Source organism: Dendronephthya gigantea, unplaced genomic scaffold, assembly GCF_004324835.1.
Source record: "Dendronephthya gigantea isolate DGI-Jeju-01 unplaced genomic scaffold, DenGig_1.0 000061F, whole genome shotgun sequence".
In the NCBI taxonomy this organism is placed as follows: domain Eukaryota; kingdom Metazoa; phylum Cnidaria; class Anthozoa; order Malacalcyonacea; family Nephtheidae; genus Dendronephthya; species Dendronephthya gigantea.
The window spans coordinates 938,957-951,716 of record NW_021163071.1 but is presented as its reverse complement, the minus strand read 5'-3'; the positions used below and the strand labels follow the sequence as shown (position 1 = coordinate 951,716).

Here is a 12,760-nt window from a genome sequence, read left to right as displayed (position 1 = left end):
GCTACCTATAGACGACACGAAACGGTGCCCTTGTGCACCGCCTCCAAGCCCCCAGAGTGGAGCTCGAAAAAAATTCTGTTTCGACAAGTGTTCACCAAGCCCGTTTAGCGCAAACGAAGACAATGAAGTTGATATACGAGAGTTTTTGGTAGCATCTTTATCAAGAATGAATGTTGGGAGTTCTTCTCTTAAACGAAAACAGAGAACAGAAACGAGCGAGTATCCAGCCTTCGACGTCTGTGGTTCGACACGGAATGGCAAGAAAGTCAAGAGCTCTGGTTTGAACAAACAGGCTCTGTTACCGCTCATTACTGCTGTAAATAGCAGTTTGGCTGTTGAAGGACGTAAAAGAGAAATAATGCAGTTAAATTAAGGATTTTGCTTGGAAGTGGAGAAAAGTTATGATAACTACTGTAACTTCGCCACGTCTGTCAGCGCAAATTGACTACGTCCGACAAGTCAAAGAACATGCTCGCATGCACTGGATCCATTTCATGACCTTGCTCGTTTGTTGAAGAAATTTTACAGGGAACAATCTCCTTTTTCAGTGGCAGAAATCTTTAGTACGGAAAGCTTCGAAAGTATTTGGTTTCTTTCATGAGATATTGCTTCACATGGGGTCTTTGTTTAAAGCAAATATTTTTTATCGCTCGTGAGCTCTGTGTACATAATTTTCATGATCGTGACATTGAACTGTTGAAAATCACGAACATAAATAAAAGAACATTTCTGAATTCTTTAGAACGCTTAGGTCATAAAGTACCAATTCAAGGAACATTTCTTTATTCGTCATCTTAAAGAAGCACCTATGTTATAATTTATACACAAAAATTGAATGTACAAATTGCAGATAAATTTTATACAGATAAAGGCTGATATGCAGTTGTAATATATTTTTTAAAAATGTCAGAATATTTCTAAAGATTAAATAGGGTTTGAGAATTTTGTATAATCATTAGTGCAGGGTTATAGAAATGCAATATTATTATCTAGTGTACATATTTAGATGTAGAGAATTTATGATAAGCACCAATTTGAATTTGTTATAAATCAATTTGTTTGAAATTTTGAATTTTTCAGTTGTTATTTCTACTTCTGTGAGTTTATGAAATGGAAGTTGAATGCCCAAAAGGGTTGAAAATATGTGTTGCCTGGAGAACAATAAAATATTTTTAGTTGTTTTTATATTGATGAAGGCAAGTTGAGTGGGTGTGTTAAGGGTGTCTTTGTTGTGTAGGAACTCTGCAGCATATGGACTATTGTTTTGGCTATGCTTTGTTTTCAAAATTAAACTGTTTAATTGCAATTATCCTCTAAGAATTTTGTGAATTCCATGCTTTTGTGGTTAATGGTCATGTCTTGGCAGTCCATACACGTAGGAGGATTAGATTCAAGGAAAGTAGTCATAGTTGTATGTTAGCAATCACTAAATGATTTGGTATGTCACTATCCAAATGCAACAAACTAAAGTAATAGGGGAATATTTTGTATAGATTGATAGGTAGTAATGCTGTTGAAACATATATGGTATTAGTGAAATTAGATATTGTCACAAAACAAAAGACCATCTGCAGTGATACTGCACTATATTTGTGGTAATGCAATCTTGCACCTTGAACTTGACCTTGAAAGATTTGTTGAAGGTGAAAAGTACCATCCAGATGTAATGCTGAACATAGTGGTGTTGGATTACTGATTTTACCAATATTTTATTGTATATCACCAGGTGTCTTCTAAACAGATGATGTCTTCCAAACTTTATCAAGAGATCTTAGAATATTGGCATGGGGTGCATATTGAATTGGGTCAGTTCAAGAAGTGAATATTCACTTCTTAATCTAGCTTGTTATTGCAGTAGTACTGTTATTTAAGTCTGCTTTTGTCTGTATTGATAATGCTATTGCATCTCGATAAAGCCAGACTGTTTTACTATCCAGTGGTACCATCTACAGGACAAACAATTCAAACAAAGTAGGTTTGACTTCTCAACCCATTAATTTGCAATGTAAATATGCTAGCCAGTTAATGGATAAAATACAATAGCAATCAACTTGGAAATGTTAATAAGAATTAATAAGAGACAATTTTAGCAATAATTTGATTTTAGTATGTTTGCGTAAACTAATAGTATAATTAATAAATACTTCAAATCCAGTTTTAAAAAATTTACAACAGAATCCATAAAAAACAACACAACACAAGACTAAATTCATTTCTAAAAGATGGCTCAAGACTATACATTACTATTATATAACACTACAGATGTACCACCACTCTAATGATAGATTATCACAGGTGTATTCTTTATTTACCTATAGTATTTATCACTGGTAGTGGCCAGATTGGAGTATTATTCATACCACCACACACAACTTATGCATATCAGCTGAGTTAAAAATAATTAAACTAAATGTAAAAGGTTCATTTTGTCACAAAAAAGTCCTAATAATATATAGCTTGGTTATCAGAGTAAATTAAGAAAATTGCTAGAAATCATTAATATTCAGTGATTAATATCTAATAAAATGTGCCACTTCACCATTCCATATTTTTATTTTTAGCCATAGTTAATCTTGGGCTGTTTTCAGAATAAAACTGAGAATACCATTTCCTATGTTTTTTTATTCCTATATCTTCTTTCAGAAGTAGTGGCTTTGAGAGATATGTCTTGTAGTTCCACACCATCACATCTCGTTCAAGCTGTTGTATAGAAAATATTAATTTAGCACTGTTGATCTATCTTTAATGCCTTATTTTCATGCTTATATTCATGCAGTCATGATCACCTTTACCAGTCATTTAAAATCATTATGTTGATGCAATTAAGTTGTTAAAACAAGAGTGTACAATGTTGTGCTGCACCCTTGAACAGCATTGTTAACAATAATTGTTGAGCCATCAATACCGATAGTTGAACATTGATGGCTCAAAAAGATTCAACATCGTTGTATTTTGATGATCATCTAGTGATATCATAGGCAGCCTAGAAATAATGAATGTTAATTATTCATTCTAAAATTGTGTTTTTGTTCTTGTGGTGCTCACATTCATGCGTATGCAGGAGTCTACCCATTATAAGTCATGATAATAGACTGAGTAAATTTGCGCAAACACACCCAAGTGCCACAAGAACAGAAACATGATTTTAGAATAAATAACACTCATTTCTGGGCTTCTTATGGCCACATCAATAACATTAATAATTCAAAGCACAAATAGTGTTGTACTCATTATCCTTTACCTGTGTTGCTTCTGCATATAACATTAATTTTCCTATTATATTTGGACAAGAGCCATAATTTGTTTGAGTTAATTTTTGTAAAAGTGGTTCAACAGGGGTGACCTCGTGAGTAAATACGCCTTTAAAAAACATTGATTCCCATGTCATGTAAACAATGCCAGGACCAATCTACAAAAATAGAAAAAACTATATATAAAATGTAATTGGTCAGAACTGATCATTTTGGATGCTGGACATGAATAATAAGTGTATTTGTCAGGGTCATAGACTAGCCCAAAATGAGTGGGGGATCCAACTGTGAAGTGTCAAATTATTATATATTTAAGTCATTAAAAAATTGATTGGGGTATAAACTGTATACATACTATCCCTTTACCTGTTTCGCTTTGACATAGGTATCAAAAAATGATAAATGAAATCCAAACAGATGAGCCTTTTGAAGAATTGAAAGCACTGAGCAATGCTTCTCATCTCCTTCAAGTGGTGTCCATGTGGCAATCCACTCATGATAGCCAAAATTCCAAAAACTACTAAAAATTTTGTTCAGATTCTTGCCAGATGCAATCAGTGGTGTGTGAAGTATGTTTAGATGGTTAAGATCTCCACCATTTTCTGGCAGGTCCTAGTAGTAAAGAAAATCTTATATGAGGCCTAAAGGTAATTAGTTCATTAAATCATCAAATTAAAATCTTTATTCATCTGACTCCTTAATAATGCACTTTTCTTAACTCTCTCAATATTGGGCATTTGGATTGGGCCATCTATAAACACAGTAAGTATATTATCATTTTAAAGTAATTGTACCAATTATTTTTGTATAATCACAGATACCCATCTGGGAACGGTTGTATCAAGCCTGTTTAGCTTAAACGGTAGTTGAGCTCAAAATAGATCTAAGAAAGTCTATTGTTTTATTCAACAAGCAAACTAAATGTTTTTAACCTTAATACAAAGATACTGTTTACAACTACATATTCAGCGCATAATTTTCAAGTTGACTAATTTATTTTGACTTATCCACCGTTGAAGCTAAATGGGCTTGATACATCCGGCCCCAGAAAGACAATGCCACTATTTTTTGCATAAGTGTGATTTGTCATGATTCGTCACTCAGTAAGTACTGTAAATAGAAGCAATCACACCCCTGCCAATATTCAAATATTACTCCATTTTAAACATAGGCAAGGGGGTGATTTCTTCTATTTATGGTACTTGCTGAGTGATGAATCATGATGAATCACACTTACACAAAAAAACAATGGAGTTGTCTTTGCAGGGCAGGTTGTATTCTATTCACTATTCACCACATGGTTTTTTCAATTGCTTTAAATTCTCTTTAATAATTGTTTGTTCCAAAGCTGAAATTTTATTGCCTTTTAGCATTTTTAGAATGGCTGAAAAATTCGCTATCCAGTGGAGAGCACTAATCTAAAATACCAAATTTGACTTTTTAACAATTAAAATGCACTATTCACTATTCAGGTTTCTTCATTAAAATAGATGGTCACTACAGACTGAGGTTTCTTTCGAGTGATACTCCACCCTAGAACCAATCAAGGCATTGCAAAGGAATTAAAAGAAGCTTGATTTCAAATTTACTATTAATACCTACCTCTATATGGCAGTTTATGTTATGCATTGTCTCACCGCAGTAGTGCCAAGTGCCATTCTTTATTTCTTCAATATCCTCAGGAAACCAATCAGGCTCCTCCCCTTCTGCATGGTACCACACGTAGATCCTCTTATTTTTCTCAATCACGTTCCAGGACTTCGTTTTAGCAAATTCTGGTACGCATTTAGTATAAGGCACCTCCACACATCGTCCAGTATTTCCTTCAAACCGCCAGCCATGGAAAGGGCATTGGACGCAATTACCTTTGACTTGTCCGCCAACTGCAATGTTAGCCCCAAGATGTGGGCAATACGCATCCAGTATATATGCTACTCCATCTTCACCTCGAAAAACCGCCAAATGTTCGCCTAAAATTTGCACATACCGAACAGCTTTGACTGGCAAGTCGGCGGATAAAATAACAAAAAACCATCCATTTGGGTAAACGGGAGGAATGTCACCAATTTTTCGCCTCTTTCGAACTTGGTTTGCAGTTTCGCGTTTTGACAACCCCTCCTCTAAATATCCCGTATCAGCTAAATTGCATTTATAATCTAACGGCGAGAATAACAATCGCCACAATCGGGTGAAACTGTAAACAGCGATAAACACGACGGCAACTATGTGTAGGCTGAGATACTGTACTAATATGTACCTTGCATGACTATACGCATGAATGAACACGTTACTTGAACGTTGAAAGTTTATAACACCAGACGCAAATCCGTAAAAATATCCCGGCAGTTCAAGAATGTTGCCAAATAATGGTGAAGCACTTGCTGCGACTATTAAAACGATAGCAATCAAAGATTTTCGAAAGCGAATCATTTTAAAGGAACTTTCAATTTCGCGGACCGCCCTTGCAGTTGCAGGTGTTGGTAAAAATGAGCAATTTTATTATTTTCAACATAATATAACTTTGTTTACATTCAGGGAACTTGCTACTTGAACTTTGAACATGGGAACATTTGATTGGTTTGCCTTCGGGTTATATTTTTCTAAAAACCAATCACAAGTGAGGTATTGTTTCGAATAGCCAATTAGAATAGCGAAAGAGGTGGCGTGAGTTACAATTATTACAAATATTACACATTATTTTTGAATTGCTTTCTTTTGAATTTTCAAATATATTTATTCCTAGTAATCGTTTTATAATTGCTTGAATCGACGTATGTTGTTTAGTTGAAAGCTCACGCAAAAACGTTCCCAGTAAATTGGCAAAATAGAATTTCTATATTACCAGGAATTTTTTGTCAAGAATTTAAAACATTAGCCATGCGCTTCGGCCTTTTTTTAATTTTACGTTACCCAATCTAATGCGATCTTAAAAATCCAGTGTAAACAAAGTATTTATTCAGCAAATGCTCTCCATGATTGTGCAGCATTAAAAAAGATTAACATTACAAATTGCCCTAGCCGTTAGATATTTCTCAATTAATATTTTTGCAAATATCGTTACATCTTTTATGGAATTTGACAATACCAATATATGTTTTTTTCACGGATGATGAATTTTAAAATTATATCTATTTTGACTTTTTCCAAAGTTTGCCTACGCAACGCGTACGTTATGTTTTGTCCACCTTTTACAAGGAATGTACGGTATGAACTTCCCTATTCACGATCACGTAAATTTACATGTTGGTATAAATGCGAGTTAAAAATTCATTAACTTTTACAGTTAATGAACACGAGAAATTTACATAGCTATGCATCAGGATCAGTGATCCGGATCAATGAAAACAATAAATAATTTCAGTGGTCTAAAGCCGGTTTTCCACTAGAATAGACGGAATTTTTCGATCGAACAAAATTTTTCGCTCGATTTTCTTTTCAATTGTGAGAATTCGACCCTAGCAGATTCCCTTCACAGGTCACAATAGACCTTTTTCATAATGACGTCACGCGGAAAGTCTGGTGTAACACGAAGTTTGATTGGCTCGATAGTTTTGTTGAGCCAATCAAATTTCGTGTAACATCAGACTTTCTGCGTTGACGTGAATAAGAATGAATGGGGGAATCCGAGGAACTCGGGAGCAGGAGAACTGAGAACAGAGGAATGGAAAGAATGGAGGAAATGCAGAGTGCGAGAAAAGGGGAAACGGGGGAATGTGGAACAGAATCGCGGGCTTTGGTTTCGTTTAGCTGTTCAATGACTCCATAGTTCCACCATTCTACCTGTTCTCCGATTCCCCAATTCCCACATTCCCCGATTCCCCGTTCCCCCTTTTAAAGATAGCCCAGCCCAGCCAATCCATAGAGATTATAAATAACACTGTTTTAAAATAACAATGTTTTATTTATAATCTCTATGAGCCAATCAATGCAGGACAAGTTTGTTTTTACGAGACATTTACGACGAATGTCGAAGCATTAGTCGAGTTACTTTCGTAATAAGTTCGTGTATAATCGGTGTCAATAAACCAACATGGCTTCCAGGAAGGGTGGAAAACAGGGCTTGCTTTCTAAGGTAAATTTCTAATGATTGCTTATAATGGAATTACTTATAAATTCAAAGTAAATCGAGTGCTATTATTTAATAATTTAAAGTCAGTTATGGTGGCCTCAGTTGACTGGTTAGTAGCAGTTGTTAAAGCTTTATAATAGAAGCAAAGTATTAAAAGGAAGATAGTGCATAATTTCTCCAAAACATTTTTATAATTGAATGCACTTTAGTGGGAAATTGGAGATGAAAAACCAGTCCAGATAGATAAATGGGATGGAAATGCAGTTAAAAATGCATTAGATGACGCTGTTCGAAAGGTTGGTAATTTTTTTCATGTACTCAGGCTCAGCTATATGGGGGCTGAATCCTTATGCAAAATTTCCTTATGAAATAATGCAAAATGTCATGTAGGTGTGTTGCTGGAACCATTTCATAGATGCATTTCATCAATGCTATTCTTTGGTGATATCTATATACATTAATTTTTTGTAGATTTTGACAGAACACCTCAAATTTGTTGAAAACAATAGTGTGATTGACACAAGGCTTGCATTATGCACAGTAGCTTGTCTCTTTGCTATTGGTGCCTTAATATATGATTACATCACCCCCTTTCCTAATTCTCGTACAGTGTTGATCCTTTGTGTACTTGCGTATCCTTTTGAGAGTTTGTGTAGCTGCAGAGTGATCATTTAAAGAGGGTCACCTATACTTTTTGTGTGAAGTGTGATTGTGGTATTTTTACCAGTTAAATGTGATTGATGATTTACTAAATCTATGATACTTGCTTGGAAATTTCTACAAGACTAAATACAACTTCAGATTTATAGGTGACCTGTGAACCCAGACTAGAATTGTGTGTGATCTGTGAATTACCTATTTTTTGTGAGCTGAAATGTAAATGTTTTGGATTTTACCTTGAAGCAAATGAATCAGCCTGTACAAGGCAATCTATAGAAACACTTCTTGGAAACTTTGACACTGTTTGGCTAAGCAAAGCAGTCAAAGCACCACACAGCAGGGAATTATAGCTCTCATTAGTCACTCTATACTAGCCTGGGAACAAATAGCCTCAAATAATATGGTGTGTCTATGTGTCACATAGACCTTGAAATTGGGAAAATACTAAGTCTATTGATCAATTTAGATATTTATCCATGAAAATATTTTGAATTATTACATAAATTGTAGCTGTTTTGAGTTTTATAGTGTAAAAGTGAAAGGCCTCCATGATTTTACGTGACATATTGTAAACAGGCTGGACATTTTTATGTGAATGCAATGTGAAATGTTGCAATCAACAATATTTTGTAAAATATCTGCTAAGGTGATTGATTCACTAATTCATGATTCATCATAATGTCCAATAATCATTGGAACAAATGTCAAAGATATCTGTTAAGGTTAAATCAGCCTTTAAAAAGGGGAAAAAAATCTTTTGTATTCCTTGACTGACTAAGATATTTTATCTTAATGGGTGTATTAACAGTGTTCACAACATTTAGAGAAAAGAACTACATAGTGTTTGCAAATGAAAAAGATAAGGCTGGAATGGTAAGCATTAATTGGTGATTATGAAATATTTTGTTTCAGCCCATGTGATAAACGTTTATTTTATTGAACTTTTGCAATAATTATAAGGGTCCAGATCACTTGTGGAGTGCACGATCAACACTGAAAAGATATGATGATATTTATGAGTTGACACTGTGTTATAAAGATGGGGAGACACAAAGAAGTGAAGAACAAACTATGAAAAAGTATGATAACAAAGCGTAGATAAGCTTGATTTAGCTAACTTGCACAAGTTTTAGCTGCTTTTGTAGTTTGTGACTTCCTGTACAACATTATGTGACTGTTCATATAACAATTTAGCATATCATTGAAACCTATGCATGTGTTTTAGGCTTTTAGCTTCTTTGGTCCTATTTTTGTTGTCAAATGTCAAAAAAATGTATTCATTTATTAGATCTGTTGCTTCATGGTTCGATGAAAATGGGGAACTTCACTTCGACATCTTCTTAAATGATGTAATGGAGATGCAAAAAGGTTTAAAAAAGGAGAAAGCACAGTAGCAGAATTAATTCACCATTGTTGTATAATGTGCTGTAGTTATATTAAGAACTCATTAAACATATCTGCACATGAAATTGGTTGTTTTATTAGCTCTAAGCCAGGGAGATGGGAGGGAAGAGTTGTCATTAGTCAGGATAGATTCAAGTTTGTTGCATAGGAGTTGAGTGCTTGGCTCCAGTGCTTATCATATATTTTAATGCTTAGGTTGAAAATCCAAATGAAAAAAGGCATGGTGCACTAGCCCCAGTGTAGTACTTAACAAGGACACTGCATGTGCTCAGCATGTTTTAAAAAACCAAATTTAATTTTGGGCACCAGTTTTGGGTACTTTGCCTGAATGCAGTCTAAAAATAATTGGGCACTGATTTATATACTTACCCCCCTAAATTTGAATTGATACCCAAATTTGCACCCCAGGAAACACATCACTGTCATTAGTTTCTTAGGTGCTTCGTAGGTTCATATTTAAATAAAACAATAATTAAATAATTTCTATTACCTATGCCTGACCAGATAACAAGAGGTTCCTGTAACCTTAGACTGTTACAATGCTTTGATATTGTAACGGTGGCGAGCTTCGTTTTTATGGTCTTAAAACATAAAAAATACTGAATGATTCCTCCGAAAAAGTTAATTTGGTCAGTGTTATGACAAATTTGGGCAAACATACGCACTTCCCATTATCCCACAAATACAACCATACTGATAAAGTTCTGAAAAATATTTTAAACATTGGTTGGTACAATATTTCAAGCTGCATTTTTTAGAGGATGGGAATCTGATCTGCGCCAGTAACTTTTTATGTTTTTTAATTTTTAGGCATATAGTTTTCAGTGCTTCTGATTTTAGTTTGTTTTGAATTTTTTAACAGAAATTTAAAAAACGTAGCTTTGGGATTTTAATTCATGCTTTATGTACAAGCAGTTTACTTTTAGTTGAAACGCGAGATAAAAATCTTAACAGAATGGAGAGTGTGTGATAATAAATGTGCATGTGTTTATTACAGACAGAATAGAATACTGAAACTCTATATGCACCTGACCTGGGTCTTGAGCCAATTAGTGACAATGTGATTAGGAAATAAATTCAGTGAACTGTTATCCTTGCTTTCTGGGGCATAAAATATATTTAGTGCATGCTTAGTGCATAATACTTGCATGACTGACTAGCAGTTTATTTGTTGGTGGAAAAGATTACTTTCTAAATGTTCCATAAAATCTTTAATGACAAATTCTATTTTTTCTAACTTATTAGTTTACAATGTGAAATTTAAACAATTATGTGGGTGGAAAGTGCTTTGCAAGCCACTATTGCAGGTAAATGCATAACACAAGCTAATTTAATACATATATTTTTTAACACATTTCTCTGCTTATCATACACAAGATAATTAAATCCCTGCAATGCATTTATTGCAATCTAGTTCTGTACACATACAAAACCTTCCAAGTTTCCCAAAGCAACAGAGAAAATATCAATTTTCTCACTGACCACAAATAATAATCAATTACAATACTACATAGTTCTTTAATGGAATGTAAAAGTTTTAAAAGGTAAATAATTTGGTTCTTGATGTGAATTAAACTGTCTAGCATCTATGTTTCGCACATTCCGCGAACTTCTCCTTTATTCCGTTGCTCTTCAAGTTCTGCTTTTGTCTTTTCTTCCAATTCCCGGATGTCTTCTATCGTCAAGCCAAACCATTTGTCCAACCAACAAAATAACTGCCGATGGAAATTGGTTAGCAACCGGGTAACAGAACTAACAATTAGGCTTTCAACCTTCGTTTGTAGAAACAACCATTTAAATTTGATACGATACAATTTGTAGCATGTCATAACAGGCACATCTTGGGTCTTGATGTCTTCTTGCCAATTTGGACCCAATGGCCCACGGCCGGTTTTCTCTGAGTGGAATTTGGTTGGATCTTCTTCCTCCTTGTAATCCCGCGACTCAACTGATGCAGCAATATCAATATCAACGATCTGTCGTTTCTTCAATTCATCGGCAGATAACTCATGTACGTTCTCGTTATCTTTATTCCCAGGTTTATGCCAGGTATCAATTATAATATGAAAACTGTCCTTCATGTATTCATTGGTGTATATGGTTCGACAAAACGGATAGGCGTTCCACGCCTTTTCGTGAATTTCTAACGAACCTGTCGGCGCTAAACGACGCACATAACCAGGAACTTTTGACGACAAATGAATGACTTTGTACGTATACTGACATTTACCAAAGGTTTTATGTTCCATAGGTTTGTTTTCGACAACTTCAATGCCATCACCACCCCCAGTCTCATTCTTGCTTGCTTCAGCCACAGCGTACAACTGGCCGATCTTGTATTCGTCGACTGAGATTGGTAGAGGGATACGATATTCTTTTATGACACTAGTTGATGGGAGTTGTTGTTCTTCAGCCATGATTTCAGCCTTTTAAACAAGTCGATACACGAAGCAACAGGAATAAACTTCGAATGAAATAAAAGCCACAAAACCGCAAACGCTTGAGGATTTGTCACATGCTCTGAGTGTAAATGTGTACAATTATGTACTATAGTGGTTTTATAGCAGCGAACATTATGTACATCTGAGTACAATTTTGTCATAACCATCTAAGCGTATTCCTCCCAGGCTTAGTTGCGCAATATATTCACCATTTACTCATAATCCCCAATCATGACGACACAGATTTGACCAATGATGGCCTGAAAGAAGTCATGTTGTGATCAGTAAAGATGTCGCAGACATGTTAGTACGTTTTTAAATATCCACGGAGCGCTACGTGACCAGCGTGACTATCTTAACTATGGGGTGGGACGCCTACACCAGTGATCTGCTGCACGCTACGCCCATGTGGATATATTAACTGACTTTATCTCTTCCTTTTTCATTATTATATTCTCTTTTCTTTTTTAAAATTAAAACTGAAACAACATTTGTCTGGTCCCGTAGAAACCATTTACAACAAGATTGATTGGGAAACGATTGCAACTCATGATTATGTTTAATTTCGGTGCTGCTATTCGTAAAGCTCGTTGGTTGCACTTCTACCAGGGACGTAACTAAAACGATAATTGAGGGTGGGTGAACATCATTCATATGTTTAGTTTTGCCCGATGGATTTCTATTGTAAGCTATTGCACTTGAAATGTCCCTTGCCTTCTGCCAGCAGGGACAGCTGCCTCTGCCGCCCACCTAATTCAATCAGGCGTGCCATTATTTTACACAACTTGAAGATTCACAGTATCTTTGAAGCTATTTGAGGCTCTCTTTTCTGGCCCCCAAGTGAAGATGGTTTTTGCCTATTTGGACTTGTAATAGAAGACCCTGCTTGACAGAACCTGCTTGCTCCGGCCGAACTAATAACGCGCTGCTAATAA

At 35.1% G+C, this 12,760-nt stretch overlaps 3 protein-coding genes across 3 annotated transcripts; 1 reads left to right on the top strand and 2 right to left on the bottom strand.

The window, feature by feature from the left end:
* Positions 1 to 2,121: 2,121 nt before the first annotated feature.
* Positions 2,122 to 5,726, bottom strand: LOC114530380 (cholesterol 7-desaturase-like). Its single transcript, XM_028552001.1, has 4 exons — positions 4,854 to 5,726; positions 3,618 to 3,863; positions 3,242 to 3,409; positions 2,122 to 2,700 (listed from the first exon to the last, which is right to left on the bottom strand). The coding sequence occupies exons 1-4, from the start codon at positions 5,679 to 5,681 to the stop codon at positions 2,536 to 2,538; spliced, it is 1,407 nt and encodes a 468-aa protein (XP_028407802.1). The 5' UTR covers positions 5,682 to 5,726; the 3' UTR covers positions 2,122 to 2,535.
* A 1,489-nt stretch (positions 5,727 to 7,215) lies between these two features.
* Positions 7,216 to 9,465, top strand: LOC114530298 (probable signal peptidase complex subunit 2). Its single transcript, XM_028551906.1, has 6 exons — positions 7,216 to 7,323; positions 7,530 to 7,616; positions 7,792 to 7,952; positions 8,760 to 8,853; positions 8,941 to 9,059; positions 9,269 to 9,465. Exons 1-6 carry the CDS (start codon positions 7,282 to 7,284, stop codon positions 9,372 to 9,374), a joined length of 609 nt encoding a protein of 202 aa, XP_028407707.1. The 5' UTR covers positions 7,216 to 7,281; the 3' UTR covers positions 9,375 to 9,465.
* Positions 9,466 to 10,574: 1,109 nt separating this feature from the next.
* Positions 10,575 to 11,884, bottom strand: LOC114530274 (phosphatidylinositol transfer protein alpha isoform-like). Its single transcript, XM_028551874.1, has one exon. It carries the CDS (start codon positions 11,799 to 11,801, stop codon positions 10,971 to 10,973), a length of 831 nt encoding a protein of 276 aa, XP_028407675.1. The 5' UTR covers positions 11,802 to 11,884; the 3' UTR covers positions 10,575 to 10,970.
* Positions 11,885 to 12,760: the final 876 nt, after the last annotated feature.